This window comes from Populus alba, chromosome 5 (assembly GCF_005239225.2).
Source record: "Populus alba chromosome 5, ASM523922v2, whole genome shotgun sequence".
NCBI lineage: Eukaryota > Viridiplantae > Streptophyta > Magnoliopsida > Malpighiales > Salicaceae > Populus > Populus alba.
The window spans coordinates 19681254-19700344 of NC_133288.1; the positions used below are offsets into that span (position 1 = coordinate 19681254).

The window sequence follows — 19091 nt, forward strand, 5'->3', positions numbered from 1 at the left end:
ATACACCGGCATCCACCTGATCCCACAGTACAGGAGGAGTGCATATCGCCGGCGTTTTTTCACTCAATGAATTTAACCCGTATTGCTTGCAACCTGCTTTTGTCTGGCCAAGACACAAATATTAGTTAAAGATTATTCTCGTTGATTAATGCGATTCACTAATTTTTCTTGGGCTGTGTCGAGGAGAGGAGAAAATTGTGATTGCTAGATTGGACTTCTAAAAACTCTAGTTTTTTTTTTTTTTTTTTTTTCCATTTAATTGTAACGAGAGTTGTTCTATTTTGTTGTTTAAGATCCATTAAATCTCTCAAAAACCGAAAATGAAAAAAATAAAATAAAAAAGAAAGTGAAACCTTTTTGAGGCCAGATTACCTAATTAACTCTTAATTTAATTAATCATCTATGTAAGATATGATTTAATTATTTGTTTTTGTGTTTTAAAAATATTTTTTAAAAAAATTAAAATGTTTTATTTTTTTAAATTAATATTTTTTGATGTTTTCAAATTATTTTAATATATTAATATCAAACTAATTAATTTTTATTTTTTAAATAAAAAATATTTTAAAAATAATTATAATCATTCTACTAAACATGGGGGCAGCCATGCACTGCATCTAGAACTGAGTAGTGCCGCTCTATCTACCTAATCGTTATCGCGTCAAGTAGAATCGCCACAATGTGATACAGTCCCAGAGCACTTCCATCATTTTTTCACTGCTCCGCGCTGGCCAAACATGAGCACTAATCACTGGGCTGCTGGGGATATCAGGCACTTCGCACAGTCTATTAATTAGGACCTAATTTTTGGCTTTATATATATATATATATATATATTAATTACCAATGATAATTAAAAACAAAAAGGGTAGAGGCCTGTTTCTATACTAGCGGGCGTGCATTAATTAGTCCAGCAGCACTCTTCTTTTGCAAAAAGGGTCACAGAGGAGACTGCAGATGAATTCTTCCTTTGGAATTTATTTTTGATTGTAAGAAATGAAAATGGAAGACAATGAGCTTTCCCTGCAGGTAGCCCAGATCACGTCTCATCCTTTATCCCAACGATAAAAAGAAGTGGGATGGTGGCATAATCTGTAAATTGTTCAGTACAATTTCTTGGATGGCGATGGTGCTGTCTGCACTGACGATGTCTGCAAATTGCAAGAACATTTCTGCTAATCACTTGAACTTTCACATGCCCTCGTTAAAGTGGTTGTCCACTTGCACGTCAAAAACCTTCTGGAATAAGATAGCTGTAACATCTTTCTTTTCATGTATAGTGCAAAGGAGACACTAGTTAAATAAATTCAATGAAAGTATAAAATTGTACATTAAAACTGTAACATCAGTAAATGAAAATCGACAAACTTTTACGATAACTATGAATAATATAAATAAATTATATTCTAAATTTTTATTTAATAATTTAAAATTTTTTAAATTATTTTTATATCAAATAATTAATGATTTTAAATTTTATTATTTTTATTTATTTAAATAAAAATTAAACATAAAATAATTAAGTCTGTACAAATTTCAAGTTTAATATTTTTTATTTGAAGAGAATATATTATAAAGATAATATAAATTCATATCTTAGATTAAGTTTTTAAATGAAATTTTAAAATATAATTATATTATTTTTTAAGATATAATACATAATTTCATGTATATTCTTAACAAAAATATAAAGTTTCGTATATACTCCTTTGGATCAATTATAACAAATAAATATAATAATGGAATAATATTTTTTATTTTGATTTTCTTAGAGAACCATGAATTTAAAATGAACAATGTTAATATTCATTCTGAGACAAAATCATCAGATATTACTCTGACTCGACCACCACCTGCGTCAAATCTAATTAATGGTATCATCATTAGTTGAAATTTCTTTCAATGCATGTCGAAGCAAGCGGGGATTGGTCTAAAAAAATGTGGGAATAATAATAGTATTATTTTGAGTTCGTTTCAGTTTTTTTCAAAAAATATTAAATTAAATCAATGTTTTTATAAAAAAAATAAAATTAATTTATATCAACTGGTTTTCATTAGGTGTTTTATAATAAAAATCTATTTAAATTAGTTTAGCTTAATTTTTTTAGTTTGGTTTGGTTTTTTTTAAATTTAATTTTTTTTATTTTAAATTTTTTTTATTTTAAATTTATAAAACAAACCGATCAGTTTTTTTTTTTTTTAATTTTAATCAATTTATTTTTGATTAGTTTTTTTAATTAATTTTTATTTTTTAATTTTCTTGATTTAATTGATGTTTTTATTTTTTCACTCACCCCTGCTAGTAACGTCAACTAAACTCCATTAAAAATTGTAAACTGATGTAGTAATAAACTCGATGATAAAATAGAAATTTTGCAAGAAAAATTCAGGGAGTCCTCAGTTAACGGCAAGACTATGGAATGACTTAAAGCAAAGCCATTTACTCGGCAACCAAGATAGTACCAGGTTCAGTCATATGGTGGGAGATTTCTTTTCACCGGAGATCAGCTGTCGACCATTAGTGAAAGGCAGAAAATCCTTGGCCATGTGAAGCTGCGCTTTCCCAGGCCGGGGAGTGCGGGCGACAGCAAAAAGCGCTTGCAGTTGTCTTCAATGTGTCAATCCAGGCAAAATACTGAGCAAGGAAACGAGCTGGTAAAAGATAAGAAATCCCAAGTGGAGAGTCCACCAAACCATGCACTTCTAGCTAGCTAGCTAGTTCATAAAGCTAATGAGATTGATATGATGCTGCTGCTCCTTGTCCTCGTTACTAGCTAGTCCCTCTAAGTTACTTTACGAGCTTGAGGAAAAACCCTAATGTATTTGGGTTTTTTGAAGGCTGATGGATGGACTGTAAGATTGAGATGGTTGGACTTGGATTTTATGAACACGTGCAAAATAAATCTTCAAGACTATGTTGTGTTTGTTTGCGAATAATATGTAAGGAAAGAGATGGTGTTAGAGAGGTTGAAGAAAAGAATATGAGTTGAACCTCCAAACCCTTTACCTGTGGCTCATGGATGTTCTTATATCAATAACTCATGACACTAATTTGCATGAAGATGAAGATAAGGTTAGGAGTTCACTATTGAGTGAAAATAATGGGATCATGATTCATAAGTGTCCTTTATTATGTGAGCTTTATCATAGGAAGATGATGTGTGGGCATTTAATATATATTTGTTTCGTTTCCTTTCCATAGCTGGTGTCAAGCGAACCAAGGGTATTTAACTCAAGGTGTAGTAGTATTGGATACATGGGTATAAGCCCTGTTAGGGAAGACGCAGTTAATTTTTATTGTGAAGGACTTGTAATAAGATCAGAGAGATGCTCCTCGATTCTGTATAAGAGGATGCACAATTAGTCCAAAAGGGATGTAAGAGCAATCTAAAGATGTTTTCTTGATTGGTCCTTGTATAACACTCCAGGTCCAATCTAATGGGCTTTTAGGGGAGCCCAATTCTTATTTCCTTTTGTGTGTGTGAATTATAAGTGAATGAAAAATTGATTTTAAAGAAACTTTGGTTAATATAATTTAGAAAAACTCGTAACTATCTAAAACCTTTTATCTCACATTAAAAAGAAACAAGCCATCGTAGTGTTTTATTTAGTGAAAATATAAAAAGTTAAAATTGGATCCAAATAGAATCCATGTTTTTAGATGAAAGATGACCTAAATAAAAGGCTTTGGGCTTCAATCAATACGCATTATATCAATCCTAGTTTTTCTAAGACAATCATATCTTCATAGAGAAAATAATGGAATTTTTTTTATATATATTTTTTTATTTTTTTTTAAATATCAGTAGAGTTTCCTCTATAATAGTAACATCCAAGTTACCGACTTAACTTATTACACTTGTATAAATATTTAGTTTTTCCTAGGTTTTCCCAAGATTAAGCTTAAGGGAATGAATAATTTACTCTCTCTCTCTCTTCTCAAGGCTGGTAGCACACATGCATAATTACAAATAAAATGAGGAGATACTAAATAAAATGAAATGAGTCTGAAAGATTAAAATATACATAAATAAATATATGAAAAACAAGAAAAAAGTAAAAAAAAAATACAGAAATAAAAATAAAAATTAAATAGAAATGATACAAAAAAAAAAGTACTGGGATATAATTAATTGAAATTCAAAATAGCCTAGCTTAAATTCGGTTAAAACAACATGATGGAATTGCAAAATATTACCTGAGAAACATAAAAAAATAAATGTAAAGGAGGGATATATTGGCAATTAACAAAATTATTACACACACACATATACATCCTTATTTTATTTTCCAATTAACCCATTATTTCCCGGGTTAAATTTAGATTTTTATTAATACTAGAAATTTAGGTCAAGGTTTTACACACATGTTTGAGTTTCTTGTAAAATAAATTTTCATACTTCAAAATATTATTTTTTTGTCAACTTAAATGTAGGTTTAGATTTGTTTCATGAAAAATTATTTCTTCTAACTGATTAGGTTGTCCAGCCTATAAATGTAAGAATTTGATCTGTTTTTTGCATAATAGTTTTTTCAAAACCTAAATAGTTTTTTTTTTAAGCTCAAAAACATCTTATTTAAAGTTAGTTTTTTTGAATTAAATGAAAAACATTAAAAAATTTTTTAAAAATTATACATCATCGATATCACCAAAAAAAAATAAAATTAGCGCTGTCAGTTTGAAGGAACGCATGGCTAATGCGGGGAAGTTGTCTTTATTAAGCCTTGTAGACATTTCAGATCCACTCTAACGAATACTGTGAAGGAACTCAGATCTTATTCTTCATCACTACTGAATGTCTCTGTATTTGGTACTTCCATGTCTTATCAAAACATCTGATCTTTTCTTGTGCAGATCACGATCATATAGTTTTTGTTTTTTTAAAAGAAGAGAGGTGGTAATACTTTCCATCCAAAATTAAGGAAATTCCATGTAGTTTTTTTGATAGAGAAAGGGGCGATTTCCTCCTTTTTTTTCTTCTTTTTTTTTTTTTTGTTGCATCATATGATTTCTTTTTCTATTTTTTGTATTCATGTTTTGAGCTCGCGTGTTTTTCGAAGCAATTTTTTCTTGTTTGAATGGAGAGAGGCCGAGGCCCACCCCTTCCAGCCCTCGGCTTATTGTTGCTAAGATGATTCAGAAAAACGAGGCCCAAACTGTCGATCTCGAAATTTGTTTGAATGGAGCCCTAGCCATGAGGTTGCTTTATATAGGGCGCATGAATTCGGTAAATTGGACTCGGGTCGGATGCAAATTGGTTTCTGCTCCTTTTGCACAAGCACAGCTAAATCAATTAATAAATGCTCAAAAAAAAATAAAAATTGTACCCTTCTGACAAAACTAACGTGGTGTTCTTTATTGTTTGTTTATCAAATCAACAAAAAGTCCCTTGCCTACAAAGTTAGACCGCGGGCCTTTTATGTGTAGTAGTACAGTCAAAATACTATTTTGTTTAGGATTTGATTTTTTTTGTTTTATTTTTTTAATACTTTCAAATTGTTTTAATGTATTATGTTAAAAAATTATTATATATACATATATAATAATTTAATATATTTTTAAGTAAAAAACAATTAAAAACACAACCCCACTATATTTTCAATCGATGTTGATTGATTTTGGTAGCACAATGAAGTTTTTTTATAAAGTTTCATTTTAGTTTTTATAATTTTTTAAGAAAAATATTTTTTTTTATATTTTAATTTTACTTACCAATTAATCATTTTTTGGAAAATTATGTGGTCCTTGTATGGTATTAAAATTATTTTTTATTCCTGATGAAAAACTTTTTACAATTACATTAATGCACAATTACTCGTCATTATGTGATGGTTCTCTCACAAATATATTAGGTCTTATTCTTAATATTTAACTATATCTTTCTAGTTTTTTTTTTCTCAAATATTTTCTAATAATTTTGGTATAATATCAAGTTGTAAATTTACACTGTAAAATATAAATCTGGTATTAAAATACCAGGTTTTTCTCCAAAATATTTCAAAAAAATAAATCAAAATATTTTCAAAAAAATAAATTCTCAAAAACTTTTAAATTAATTTCTCATTTCAAAAACAAAAAAGAAAGAAAATATATTTTATTTTCATGCATACAACCAAATCCTAAAAATTTTCCAAGTATATTTTCATAAAATACTTTTGCATCTTTCTTATCTTTCAAAAAAAAAAAAAAAAAAGGATATCATAACCAAGTTTATGATCATCAATTAGGGTTTTACCCAAAATATCAAAAACTTATTTCCAATCTTTTTTTTCCTAGGGTCCGTAGACTTTAATATATGTGGGTGTAAAATTACATGATAAAGTATACCCTTCAGGTATTAAAGATACAAGGTGTAAATGATGCTAAAATTTGAACTTTAAAACGATTAGGATTTAACCCAACAAGGTAGAGATTTTTTCATGAAGAGAGATCTACCTTGACTCTTAGAAAAAACCAACAAATAGAAACCCGACTTAGAAAAAACAATCAAACAACAATGCAGCGTACCTTAGATAGGGTGCACTGGGGGTGATGCATCTTCATCTTGCACAACCAATCCCTTACCCAGACTCTCATAGAACATAGGTTCCTCGTGACCATAAAATTAGGTGGTGACTCCTGAACATTAATCATAATTTTATGAATAAATTCAAAAACCTTTTCAACATAACACCTCATCAGAGAAGCACGACAAAAGCCTTTGTTGTCATCGACGACATCTCGGCGCAACCCACGACAATGATGAATCATTTCTTGATCACTTAAATACCTTTATATAATTCATATTATATCCAATATATGCTCATTTATTACCATTGATTAAGATAACATATAGTAAAGGTCAAAGCATAAGTGTTTATATATATAAAAGATAACTTAGTGATCTCAAGTATAAGTATCACTTATACAACTTTCATATGAGCCATTTCGTAGACACTAGTGATCTCTCTATATAGAATTCCAATGCAAGGCTAGTTTTAGTGTATATATCATTTGACAAATACCTTCATATTAGTTCTAGATATCCCAAATAAATGAACTAGTTATGAAAACAACTACTTCATTTCATAAAATAAAGAACATAATATGTACTAGTCTCAAGTTCATATTAATATCTAGTCTTCATAAAGCTTATATCATAAACATTTAATTAGAAACAATACTTTAATGCAATAAAAATATCATAATTATAAAAACTTCCAAAAAAATCTTTGAAAAACATTTTTGTTCCAATAAATTTATTTATAGATTCATTTATCAAATATCAATGAATATTAAAAATAAAAAAACCTTTATTACTAATAAATATGAGTTTTCGTTAATAAAGTCAGTGTCATGTTTAATTAACCGATTTGCTACATAGCATATACATGAATATTTTTAAGGTTGACATGTGATTTAGGAAGATTTTTATGGTGTTTAGTAGTTGTTTTTGGATGAAAATGGATTTTTTTATCCCAAAAAACTCCACTTCTAATTTTTTAACCACCTCAATGGTGGCTGGATTATGGGTTAGGTAGCAAACAGCATACAGCGCATCACTTGTTTTTTTATATAAAAAAATAAAAGGTGGAGGAACCTTATATAAGAAAAAATATTGCCTAGGAGGGTTGTCAATGCCCATGCACTAGGCCTTTTTAAGGCCTTGATGTGTTGGGCCACCTAAGCCTGTATTTTTATGGATTTTTTTATTTTTTTATTTTATTATTTAACATTGAATTTTATTATTTTTTTTCAATCTTATCTTTTAATATTTTATTTATTTTGATTTAATTTTTATTTTTTATCATTAATTAAATAAAAAAAAAACTATAATTGAACCATTAGAGCTCATTACTCAGGTTATTTGTTTGATGAGTTAACTAAAGTTGACTTGAATTGATCTATTATATAATTATCTCAATTTTTTTTTTACAAATTATCATCTTGATTTAAAAAAGAAAAACAAATTGCATTTTAATTGCTACATAATTAAATAAAAATAGATTAATAATTGATATAATTAGTGTAACTAGTCAAATATTCTAAAATCCTTAATTATACGATATCGAGAAACACGGCACAAGGATATAGACACTTGTTTAAGAAATCATAGATTTAATAATTGATTATATATTAGTACAAAAGAAGGGGCAAATGTTTCAATCCAATCCGCATTCTCTCCTCCAGAAACTCCAATTCCTTTTACCACTGATCCCAACGCCCAGTCTTTGCCACCTAAACAAATATGATCCCTCACCAAACGAGCACGCGCTCGCGAACACACCAACTAACAAACCAGCGCTTACACCTTATCATGGCAGATATAAAACAGTAGAAAAGAGTAATATCAAACTGTCTGGTAGAACAACCAGTCAAAACCTCAAAGTATGTCTAATTTTCTCTCTTGTATCGAAGAACAGTGACATTGTTTCTCTTTCCTTCTTCCAATCTCTTCTCTCATTGCGTTTATATACATATATATTTCTGCCCAAAGAATCTTTATCTTCAACAATACATACATACAGAGCAAGGTAGCTAAAGGCCACTCATAACCCTTTTATGGATTCATCATCATCTGACAAGGTCTGGTGGGCGGGGCAATCTATGTTGGGCAAGTGATCATTGTAGGAATAGTAGTTGGAGCTAGAATCTCCTCAAAATCATGCACACATCTGCCCTTCTTTCTTTTGTTTGTCTCTCTTGTCTTAATTACCTGCAAGTCCGCGCTCTACCACTGCACCTTCCTCTCTTCTTCTTTCTGTTTCCTTAAAAAGTACTTTCCAATTCTTTCTCCCTTGCTTGGTTGGTATTCAAGGGTCTGATTTTAGTTCAGATCCTGATTGAGTTCCTTTCCTATGTGTTTTTAGTCCTTGTATAAGAAAGAAGACCGAATTGTTTTTTTTTTTTTTTTTTCATTTTTGACCTATTTTATTCGACTGATTTTGTTAGAGTAGAGAGCAGGAGCTGGAGTATTAGAAGGAGAAGAGGTATCTCTCTGGTGGTGATCAATATACAGTTGCAAGAATGGCTACCCCTCCTAGTAGCCGCTTGCAGACTATGTTACAGGCTGCAGTGCAATCGGTTCAATGGACATACAGTCTCTTTTGGCAAATGTGTCCACAACAAGGGTAATATTTTTCTTCCAGAAATAATGCATCCTTTATATGTTTTATGTATGATGATAGATTGATAAGTAAAACTCCAAAATATTCCATCATGTTCACATGTATCAAATACAATCTGGGTTTTGGAGAATTATAATGTCAATCTCAATGAATTTATAAGTTTGTGTTATTGAGAACTGCGTACTGTTGTTCAGGATCTTAGTGTGGGGAGATGGGTATTACAATGGGCCAATCAAGACTAGAAAAACAGTGCAACCAATAGAGGTTACGACTGAAGAAGCCTCCTTGCAAAGGAGTCAGCAGCTTAGAGAGCTCTATGATTCATTATCTATAGGAGAGACCAACCAGCCAGCACGTCGACCTTGCGCCGCCTTGTCACCGGAGGACTTGACGGAGACTGAGTGGTTTTATCTGATGTGTGTTTCCTTCTCTTTCCCTCCTGGTGTTGGGTAAGTTTGTGTTTCTGTTTCTTTTCCATCTTTTTTCTTAATTTCCAGTTATTTGATTTACTTCAATGTAAATTTCCTGATATTGAAGTGAAACCCAGTGAATCAGTCTGTAAGTAGAAGTAGAATATATATATGTGGGTGATATTGAGTTCGTTTGTTGTATTATGCTAGTTATCATGAAGAAATCAACGCCTAGTTATACTTGTAGAACATACTCTCTCTCAACCTCTCTGAAACTTTTGGCACAATAGAATTCAAATGTTTCCAATCCAAGAAACTTAATATTTAATTTAGTGGCATTGAATTCAATTTTATTTTTTCTGCCAATGTGAAGAAATAATGTATATAGACACCAAAACCTTCCCCTCATAATAAGAAATGGTGGCCGTCTGATGGGTGTAAATGACGAAAAGGCTGGAGAGTACATTGTAGGGGAGTAATTAAGATAGGGCGTAGGATCCTTTATGATAGCTTTCCAGACAGATAAAAATAATGATAAGAAAAAACTGTTTTCGATTTAATAGTTCCTGAGAAGAAGCTGACTTATGATCGTTGGTAAGTATATCACTTTTGGAAGTGTAGATATTACTTTTTCAGTTCGCAACATGGGGATTAGGTGAGTGGGCTTTAATGTCGTCTTCTTAATTTCCTAGGAAGAACATCTTGGATTTTTGTTAAAAATGTTCCAGAAAGTGCAACAAGTTATGGTCGAAGAAGGCTAAGCTAGAGATTTGAGGAAGTGTTTGATATTGTGTTTGAAAAATATTTTTTTAAAAAAATAAAAAAAATAACACTATTTATTTTAAATTAATATTTTTTTAATGTTTTTAGATCATTTTAATATGCTAATATTAAAAATATATATTTTTTAAAATATTATTTTAATATGTTTTGAAAATAAAAAATGACCGCTATTACATTTTTCAAATACTCTTTAACGACAAAATTATTGCCTTTCTAGATGTTTTTGTTTCCAAGATGTGTCGTACAGTGAATCTTATTGAAAACCTGTAATACATGTTTTTTTTACAAGGTAATGCAATATATCTCTTAAACAAATACACTTTCAAACTTTGATAAATTAAAAGTTTCAAAATTGGGTCGTTAGTAACTTCATACTTAGTACTAACCATAGATGCCATTTATTTTGATAAGGCACAAATTAAGCCAGTGCCCTTATAAAATGGGATGTATATTTGGCAACTCTCCTTCTCACTTGAGCTTAATTGCTAGCTCCATGCATGATTTCACCCCATACTTCCATGTCTCCTCTTGATTATGAACTCCATTAATGTAACAACTTGTAGGACCTAGGTTATCAAATAATCGATCGATTGCTGTCCATGAAGTGTTGAGCCAGGTCATATATATATATATATATATATATATATATATATATATATATATATATATATATATTTCTTCGTCTCTAAGAAATATATATCCCCTTTCTGGCAAATATGTAATCTGTTCATGCAAGTAAAGAAGACCTAGTGCTTGTTTGGGCACTATCGTTCAATCTATTTTTGAAAATTTTAATTTTTTTTTTGCTAAAATTAAGTGCGGTTTATACTTTCTGGATCGTTTTGATGTGCTAATATCAAAAATAATTTTTAAAAACTAAAAAAATATTATTGACATACTTTTCAGCACGAAAAATTATTTGAAAAATAATAGCTACCACACTCCCAAACATCATTTAATGGCACATAATGTGTATGGATTTTACGTACGTGCAGGTTACCAGGAAAGGCCTACGCAAGGAGAAAACACGTATGGCTTACTGGTGCAAACGAGATTGATAGCAAAACTTTCTCTAGAGCAATCCTTGCCAAGGTATTATTTGCTTCTGCCTTCATTTTGACTCTCCAAGTTAAATTAATGGCTTAAACTTATGGTATTATATAACCTGCTAGCTAGCCTAACTAATTAAATTGAATATATGTGCATGGAGACCTGCCTTGTAATTCTATATATATATCCTACACGCAATAATCCGACATATAGTTCAATACTGGGATGGCGTTTGAATATCCAATATTTATTGAATTAGCTAGAAATATTATTATGATTATAAAAATAATCAATGGTACTTGAGGTAATATTTGGTTAATATTTCGTGACAGAAGAAATAGAGACAGTGGAATAAAAAAGATATATCTCCATGTATTTTCTATTTTGGAAGTCTATAAATTTGATTCCAAAAATATCCTATAATAGATTTATTCTATGTTTTTATTTCTATTTTTTAGACCAAACATATTTTTATTTTCATATTAGTGAATTAGATAAAAAGAAAAATACAATTTACGGTAATGGAGGAGGAGAAATACCTTAACTCTTGCCTCACACTTCGCTTTATCTCTATGCTGCTACTGCAGCTGCTGCCCAAAGCTGCTTCCTGTTGCTTGCTCTAGCTACTCTCATGGCCTTTATTTATACTGAAAATGGGGGAACACACATCCCATTTTCAGCTATGATTCTCTCAAAAGAATCACCAAAAATCTTTCTATGATTTACAATTATGAAATATTCCAGTCTAATTAGTAGCTCTGAATTCTTTCCTTCCTTTCCAGCTAGATTTGTAACTTGATATATGCGTCTATATTGTCTACACACTCAGCAAGATGCATGAACCTCTTACCGATCGATCATGTGTAAGGAAAAAACAGAAGAAATAGATTAACTCGATTAAAAGCTAAACTAGAAAATAAATACCAAAAAAAAACTAAAACAAGATTTTTAATAAATGGCTCGCATGTTATTCTTTTCATCGTTTCATTCTCAATTTCAATTTTCAAACTGTTTATTTTTTTCACTAGAAAACAAATGCTAACCATCTTCTCTCTCGTTTCTGATCATGAACCTCTTCCCGATCGATCATAATGTTGTACTAGAGTGCTCGTGTACAGGTAAATCTATTTGCCAATGCTATTACATCCTGTTCTAAGTATATACTTGTCATGTTCTTTCTTTTCTTTCTTCTTCCATGTTATAACTTTCATTTTTTCATATTTTTAACTTATATAAATAAATATATTCATGCAGACTGTGGTGTGCATCCCTCTTCTCGATGGTGTTGTTGAATTTGGCACAACAGACAAGGTGAACAAATTCTGCTACTATATTTTTCCTCAATGTATTTTTTTTTGTTTAAGGACTTCAAATTGTATATATCAATTGGTGATCGTAATATGTAATTGTAGGTTCAAGAGGATCTTGGACTTATCCAACACGTAAAAACCTTCTTTAGTGACCACCACCACCGCCACCTTACTCCCCCAAAACCAGCTTTATCCGAGCACTCCACTTCCAGCCCTGCCACCTCCTCTCATGACCACCCTCGTTTCCACCCTCCACCCATTCCTCCCTTCTATGTGGCTGCAGAGCCATCAGCCAATGCCGAACAAATTGATGAGGATGACGAAGAAGATGAGGAGGAGGAGGAACATGATTCAGACTCAGAAGCCGAAACCTGTCGCGATATTGATCACTTGGAACCGAGACAAGCTCAAAACCCTCATCAAGTTGCAGCAGCTGAGCCGAGCGAGTTGATGCAACTTGAGATGTCTGAGGATATCAGGCTTGGTTCTCCTGATGATGGGTCTAATAACTTGGACTCGGATTTTCCTTTGACTGGTCCAGACAACTTGATGGATCACCGGAGCCGAGCTGACTCGCATAAAGCGGAGTCCGCTCGGAGGTGGACAATGTTGCAAGACAACCCTTTCAGTGGCAACCTTCAGCCATCAGCTTCAGGTAAAAAAATGGTACTAGTATTATTATTTTTTCCTTCTCCCTTCTTCTTAATTTCAAATAAGAGGTAAAAAAATGAATGATAGTGCATGCATACCTCAAATATTCTTTCTAGGAGAGATGATCATAAATTGGGTTCCAAATTAAATTTTGATGGTTAGGGTTGTGGACCTGTAGTCATGGGCCACTCACTGCTCATTTACAATATCTCCTGATGATGGGTCTAATAACTTAGGTTTTCTTTGATTTAAATTTATTAAAAAAAAAAGATTTAATATAAAATATTATAAATATAGTAAATTGTTAAAATCTTTAATTAAAAAAATATTTTAGATGTTATTTTATTAAATACCATTCATTTTTTTTAGTTTGTTCTCCAATAAAGTTACAATATTAGTAAGTTTTTTTGGAAGTCCATCATTATTTTTTTAACTTCATATAATTTTTTTTTATAATGCATATTTTTTTATCATATAATTAAATAAAAATTATTTTAAAAAAATAATGTTATTGAGCTAATTAGTTTTATAGTCTGAGTTGTGAATTAGCTCGGGTTGACTTAGGTCTTTTAAAAATATCTTCATGTTAATGCTTGATTTTTTTTTTTTTACTTTATATGCAATGAACTTTGATTTCCTAAACAAAAGTTTACATGCAGATGAAAAGGATATAGTAATGCCTATACATTTCTTTTTTAACATCCAACATATTTTTTTTCAAGTCCAAATAAATGAGCAGGGCTAGTTAAATAGTTTGCTCTAAAAATCATCCAGCATCAATGATGGAGAATGCAGAGCACAATGAAATTGAAACGGGTCATTGTGTCCAATATTTAGCTAAAGTAAGAACAAAACATTTTCAGAGAATTAACAAATAAAACTGAAGCTCGCAAATGAAATCTACTTTCATCTATAATAGATATGTGTTTTGCAATATATTGTTGGCTAGGTTAAATTTTTCTTAGCGCAAAAAAAAAAAATGCTATGATAATAAAAAAAAATTTAAAAGAGTTGATTCAAATGGGTTCAAGAAGTCCGGTTATTTTAATAACATGATTATATAAAACAAAGCCAAGGACAAAAAAAAACTAAAAAAAAATGACAATGACTAATAGAAAAATAAATATTTGTTAATATTATAAAAAGACATCCTCTAAATATCCTTAAAAATTCTTGAAGATCTCATTTAATAAAAAGTAAAAATTGAATGGAAATGAGATATCCTTATAAAGATAGAAAAAAATCAAAAAGCTCAATTATTAACGAATCAAATGTTGAAGGATACGAATTGAAAAAAAAACTCAAATTAAAAAAAGACAAAAAAACTTAACTTAAGCTAGCATGCTAAATTCATAACTCGGTTGTAAAGTCAAGATAACCCCACATAAAAAAAATTTGAATAAATCTAAAATCAATTTCAAGAACCAATTTAGAATTAACCCAACAATTCTTGGTGGTTTATTGTTAAGTGCAATTAAATAACCATGGGCATAAGAGGTTGTATAATAGGGCATTCTCATATAGAAAGGGATGGGAAGGTTTCCCCTTAAGAAAGAGGTGTTTAGGAACTAGTGATAGAAAATAAATGAAGATAAAATGCAAAATTAACCCATCAGTTTATGAGATAAACTTGTTGAGGCAAGTTGGAGAATTATATTGTCAATTGGCTGAGATGAAAAAAGGAAAGCTAGAGGAGAGTGATCATGAATCCATAAGTAATTTTAAGAGCTTGTTTCAGAATTAGCGTAATGATTATTAATGGGTAGCTGCTAATGTTATTGAACAACCATGGCATGGGATGTTCTTGTGTAGAAGATAACAATAGAAAATATAGACGTTTTGGAACTGATAATAGAATATATGTGTGCAGAGATAGATTGTAAAACTAACTTGTTGATTGATAATGATAAACTTGTAGATGCAAGTTGAAAAATTATCTTGTCGATGGGCAAAGATGAAAGAGAAAAAAAAATATCATGAGAAAAGTGATCAAAAATCCATATCTAATTTTAAGAACTTGTTTAAGAGATGTAAGTAGAAGAAGTGGTCTCTTAATTGAGGTCTACAAGAGAAATTTTATGAAGAATCTAATGTCGAAATTGATTTTTTTTTATAATGCTATTTCATTCTTGTATTGGAATCAACTAACCAAAATTCAAAGAGAATAAGGAAGATGATACTAAAAGAGAAGATTTCAATGCATAAATCTAGTATGTGATGACCCTAAGTATGGAAAATATGTTCATGTTACGTCATTTAAGTAGCACCACTACCACAACACTAGTAAAATAATGAGCAAATAGAATCTAATTTTAATAGTTAAAACACCCATAAGAAGGGAATCAAATTAGATGTGGTTTTTAGATGAGATTTTTTATGAAATATATTGTGGAAGCTCTACCTTACAGTGTTTTAGGACAATTCTAGAGCTTATAGGGTCAAAGTTGATTTTTTTTTATTCTCCATTAAAATATGTGAAGCAGATGTTAAAAAGTTTTTATTTTGGAAAAATTAGCACATTTCTTGTTAGTAATGATCAATATTAAAAATAAGTAAAAGAGATTGTTTGGTCCTTGTAGTGCGCTGGTTGAGTTAGAGTTTGAGAAGGTTGCTATAAGAGTTGTCACACATGATTTTCACCATAACAATAAGATTGGTTCAGTTATTAGAAAGACTGAGCATGTTGCTAGAAGGTATGATATTTTTAATGGAAAGTTTGATTATGTGAAGGGTTGACCACATTTGATTGGACTAACACATAATCAAGAAAAATTTTTTTTGAATTCGATGATGAGTTGTTTCCCACCCGAGAAAGCTGGTGCAATAGGATTTTTGTGACAAATTATTGGTTTTTTTAGTTTTTTCAATTCCTATATAGTTTAGGCAAATAGTTTCTTTATTGATGTTTTTTTTCCTATGTAGTTTAAGGTATAAAATATTGTGCTCCGTAATTTTATTTTATTTAGTTATTTTAGAAATCCCTTGAATAAACCCATTAATAGTTATTAGAGTTCATTTGTCTTCAAGATAGACTATATATAGAATTATTTAGATTGTAGTTGAGAAAAAAAAATCAGTTATAAAATTTTTATGTGATGATATTATATAACAAAATTATAAATTGTTTGTACTTTTTTTTTAGTTGTGTTGTTGTTTCCGTGTGCTTTGAGCAAGCTCAAGCTGCTTACGTCTGTTTGATTGCCGTTTCTTTAAAGTTGAACATATTCTTGGGTGGCGCCGCCAGCGAAGTTTCAAGTAACCAATGCAAAACCGAAATTCACGGTGTATTGACAATTCATTGACCCATATCATCAGCGTAATCCAACAAAAGAGCTACTGTACTTAAAATAATTAGCTTTATTTTTGCAGGACCACCTCCACTAGAAGACTTGGCGCAAGAGGACACGCACTACTCCCAAACCATATCGACCATCCTCCAAAGCTAACCGGAATGGCTGGCAGCAGAGCCATCGTCCATTGTTTACGAGGCACGCTACCACCAATCAGCCTTTTCCAGGTGGACAAACCGCTCTGACCACCTCTACCACGTGTCAGTAGAGACAACCTCTCAGTGGCTCCTAAAATGCATTCTCTTTAGCGTACCACACCTCCACAGCAAAAGCCGCGAAGACAATTCCCCAAAGTCACGTGACGGTGAAGCAGCCAGTCGGTTCCGCAAGGGGACCCCACAGGATGAGCTCAGTGCCAATCACGTGCTAGCAGAACGACGCCGGAGAGAGAAGTTAAACGAGAGGTTTATAATGCTAAGGTCGCTAGTGCCCTTCGTGACCAAAATGGACAAAGCATCAATATTAGGGGACACAATTGAATACGTGAAGCAACTCCGTCAAAAAATCCAGGATTTGGAGACGCGTAATAAACAGATGGAGAGTGAGCACCGCCCAAGATCGGTGGACCGTCCACAGAGGACTTCTACTTCCGATAGTTCGAAAAAGCAAAAGAGTGGGGTCACAGTGGTGGATCGGGCGAGCAGTCTTGGGCCTGTGCCAGATAAGAGGAAAATGAGGGTCGTAGAGGATAGTGCTGGAGGTGCTGCCAAGCCCAAAACGGTGGGGGCCTTGCCACAGCCAGAGCCGGTGGTCCATAAGGAGCCGGAGACCAGCGTAGAGGTGTCCATAATAGAGAGTGACGCATTGTTAGAGTTGGAATGTAGTTTTAGAGAGGGGCTTTTGTTAGACATAATGCAAATGCTAAGGGAGCTCAGGATAGAAACCACCGCGGTGCAGTCTTCTCTGAACAATGGGATCTTTGCAGGGGAATTGAGGGCCAAGGTATGCCTTTAATTTCTCCCATACAAAACACCTTCATCATCATCTTCTTCCTTTTCTTTTGTCTGTAAATACAAAAATATGAGAGCTATCTGCCTTGACTAACTCCATGAGTTTATGCTGGCAGGTGAAGGAGAATGTTAATGGAAAGAAGGTGAGCATTGTGGAGGTGAAGAGAGCAATACATAAAATAATACCCCATGATTGAGTAGAGAGACTCTTACTACATATATCAAGGGGAAAACCAACTAGCTGACTTTTTCCTTTCTGATAAATTCTGCTAATTAGCTGTGCATAGCTTAGTATATTGTTCTGACCCTCGTTATGATCAAGTGGTTATCCCTGAAAAATGTAATATAAGTAAACAAAGCTTGTATGATATTCAGCAGATTACGAGAAAAGCCGACATTAAATTGGCTTTCTATATATAGTGTAAATCAGACCAACCAATTTTCTTCCCTGCACTAACACAGAAGAAAGCAGCAGGATAAAAGAAAAGGGGAAAGAGAGACAAAATTAACAGCACAGGCAAAACTGCGTTGTAAATTGTACTCGAAATGCGCCAAACAAATGGAACGTCTTTTTTTTTTTTTTAACTAACAAAGCATTGCAACTTGTCTGAGCATCATTTTATGCCAGTTTGCAGCATTTAGCACAGGGCGGGAACTGTTTAAGGTCTTTATCCTTTTAGCTTTTGGAGGTAGCCTCAAGCAGAAATTTCTAAAAACAATTATAATAGCCCCGACACCCGTTTTTTTCTTCTTCTAAATCGAATCGCCCACGCCTCTTAAAGACTAAAAAACCAAAACAGAGGATAAATTTCTCTTATACAAGCACCATAAGTCTTAACCCATCTCCAAACCCTAATTCCACCGTCAAAGAAACCCCTTAAGACCACTTGATCAAAGTGATTAACAGAATACGAGATTAGCAAGTAAATTCCAAGAATCAACTCTTCATGTCTCTGCAGATATTGGGTATTAAGAATTTAGCTTTATTGGGCTCCCTCTCCCTCCCTCCCTCCCTCTCTCTCTCTGAAGAAAAAGACATGGATTCCTTTTACGATAAGTTCGTGGAGTCAAGGATTAACAAAGTTAAGTTGGGTGCAAAATGCACAATAATGATAGACGGTTTTACTGGTTCTGGGAAAAGCCATACGGGATCCGTTTGGGATTGCAACCCAAATGGATATATGTCAAAATTTTAATTTTTTAATTTTAATTTTTTTTTATTTTAATGTTAAAAATAATTTTTAAAAAATAAAAAAAATATTATTTTAATATATTTTTAAATAAAATATACTTTAAAAAATAATACAACTTTAAAACTTTTTGATTTGCTCAAAGCAGCTAACCTGGTTGCCGCTTGGCTGTTGTATATATATATATATATATATATATATAAAAGGAGAGTTAATAAATTTTGATGCAGGTTAATTGTAAATTTCTTGATTATAGACAGGGGCGGAGTTAGTAGTATTTAATAAGAAA

The 19091-nt window shown here is 31.7% G+C and overlaps 1 protein-coding gene across 1 annotated transcript; it reads left to right on the forward strand.

Moving 5' to 3' along the window:
* The first annotated feature begins 8431 nt into the window (after window positions 1-8431).
* LOC118061844 (basic helix-loop-helix protein A-like) lies at window positions 8432-18027 on the forward strand. Its single transcript, XM_035075441.2, is given in 9 exon segments — window positions 8432-8756; window positions 8933-9111; window positions 9303-9557; window positions 11297-11393; window positions 12455-12469; window positions 12606-12662; window positions 12764-13316; window positions 16682-17604; window positions 17729-18027. Coding segments are annotated over 8 exon segments (2085 nt in total). The 5' UTR covers window positions 8432-8756; window positions 8933-9007; the 3' UTR covers window positions 17810-18027.
* The last annotated feature ends 1064 nt before the right edge of the window (window positions 18028-19091 follow it).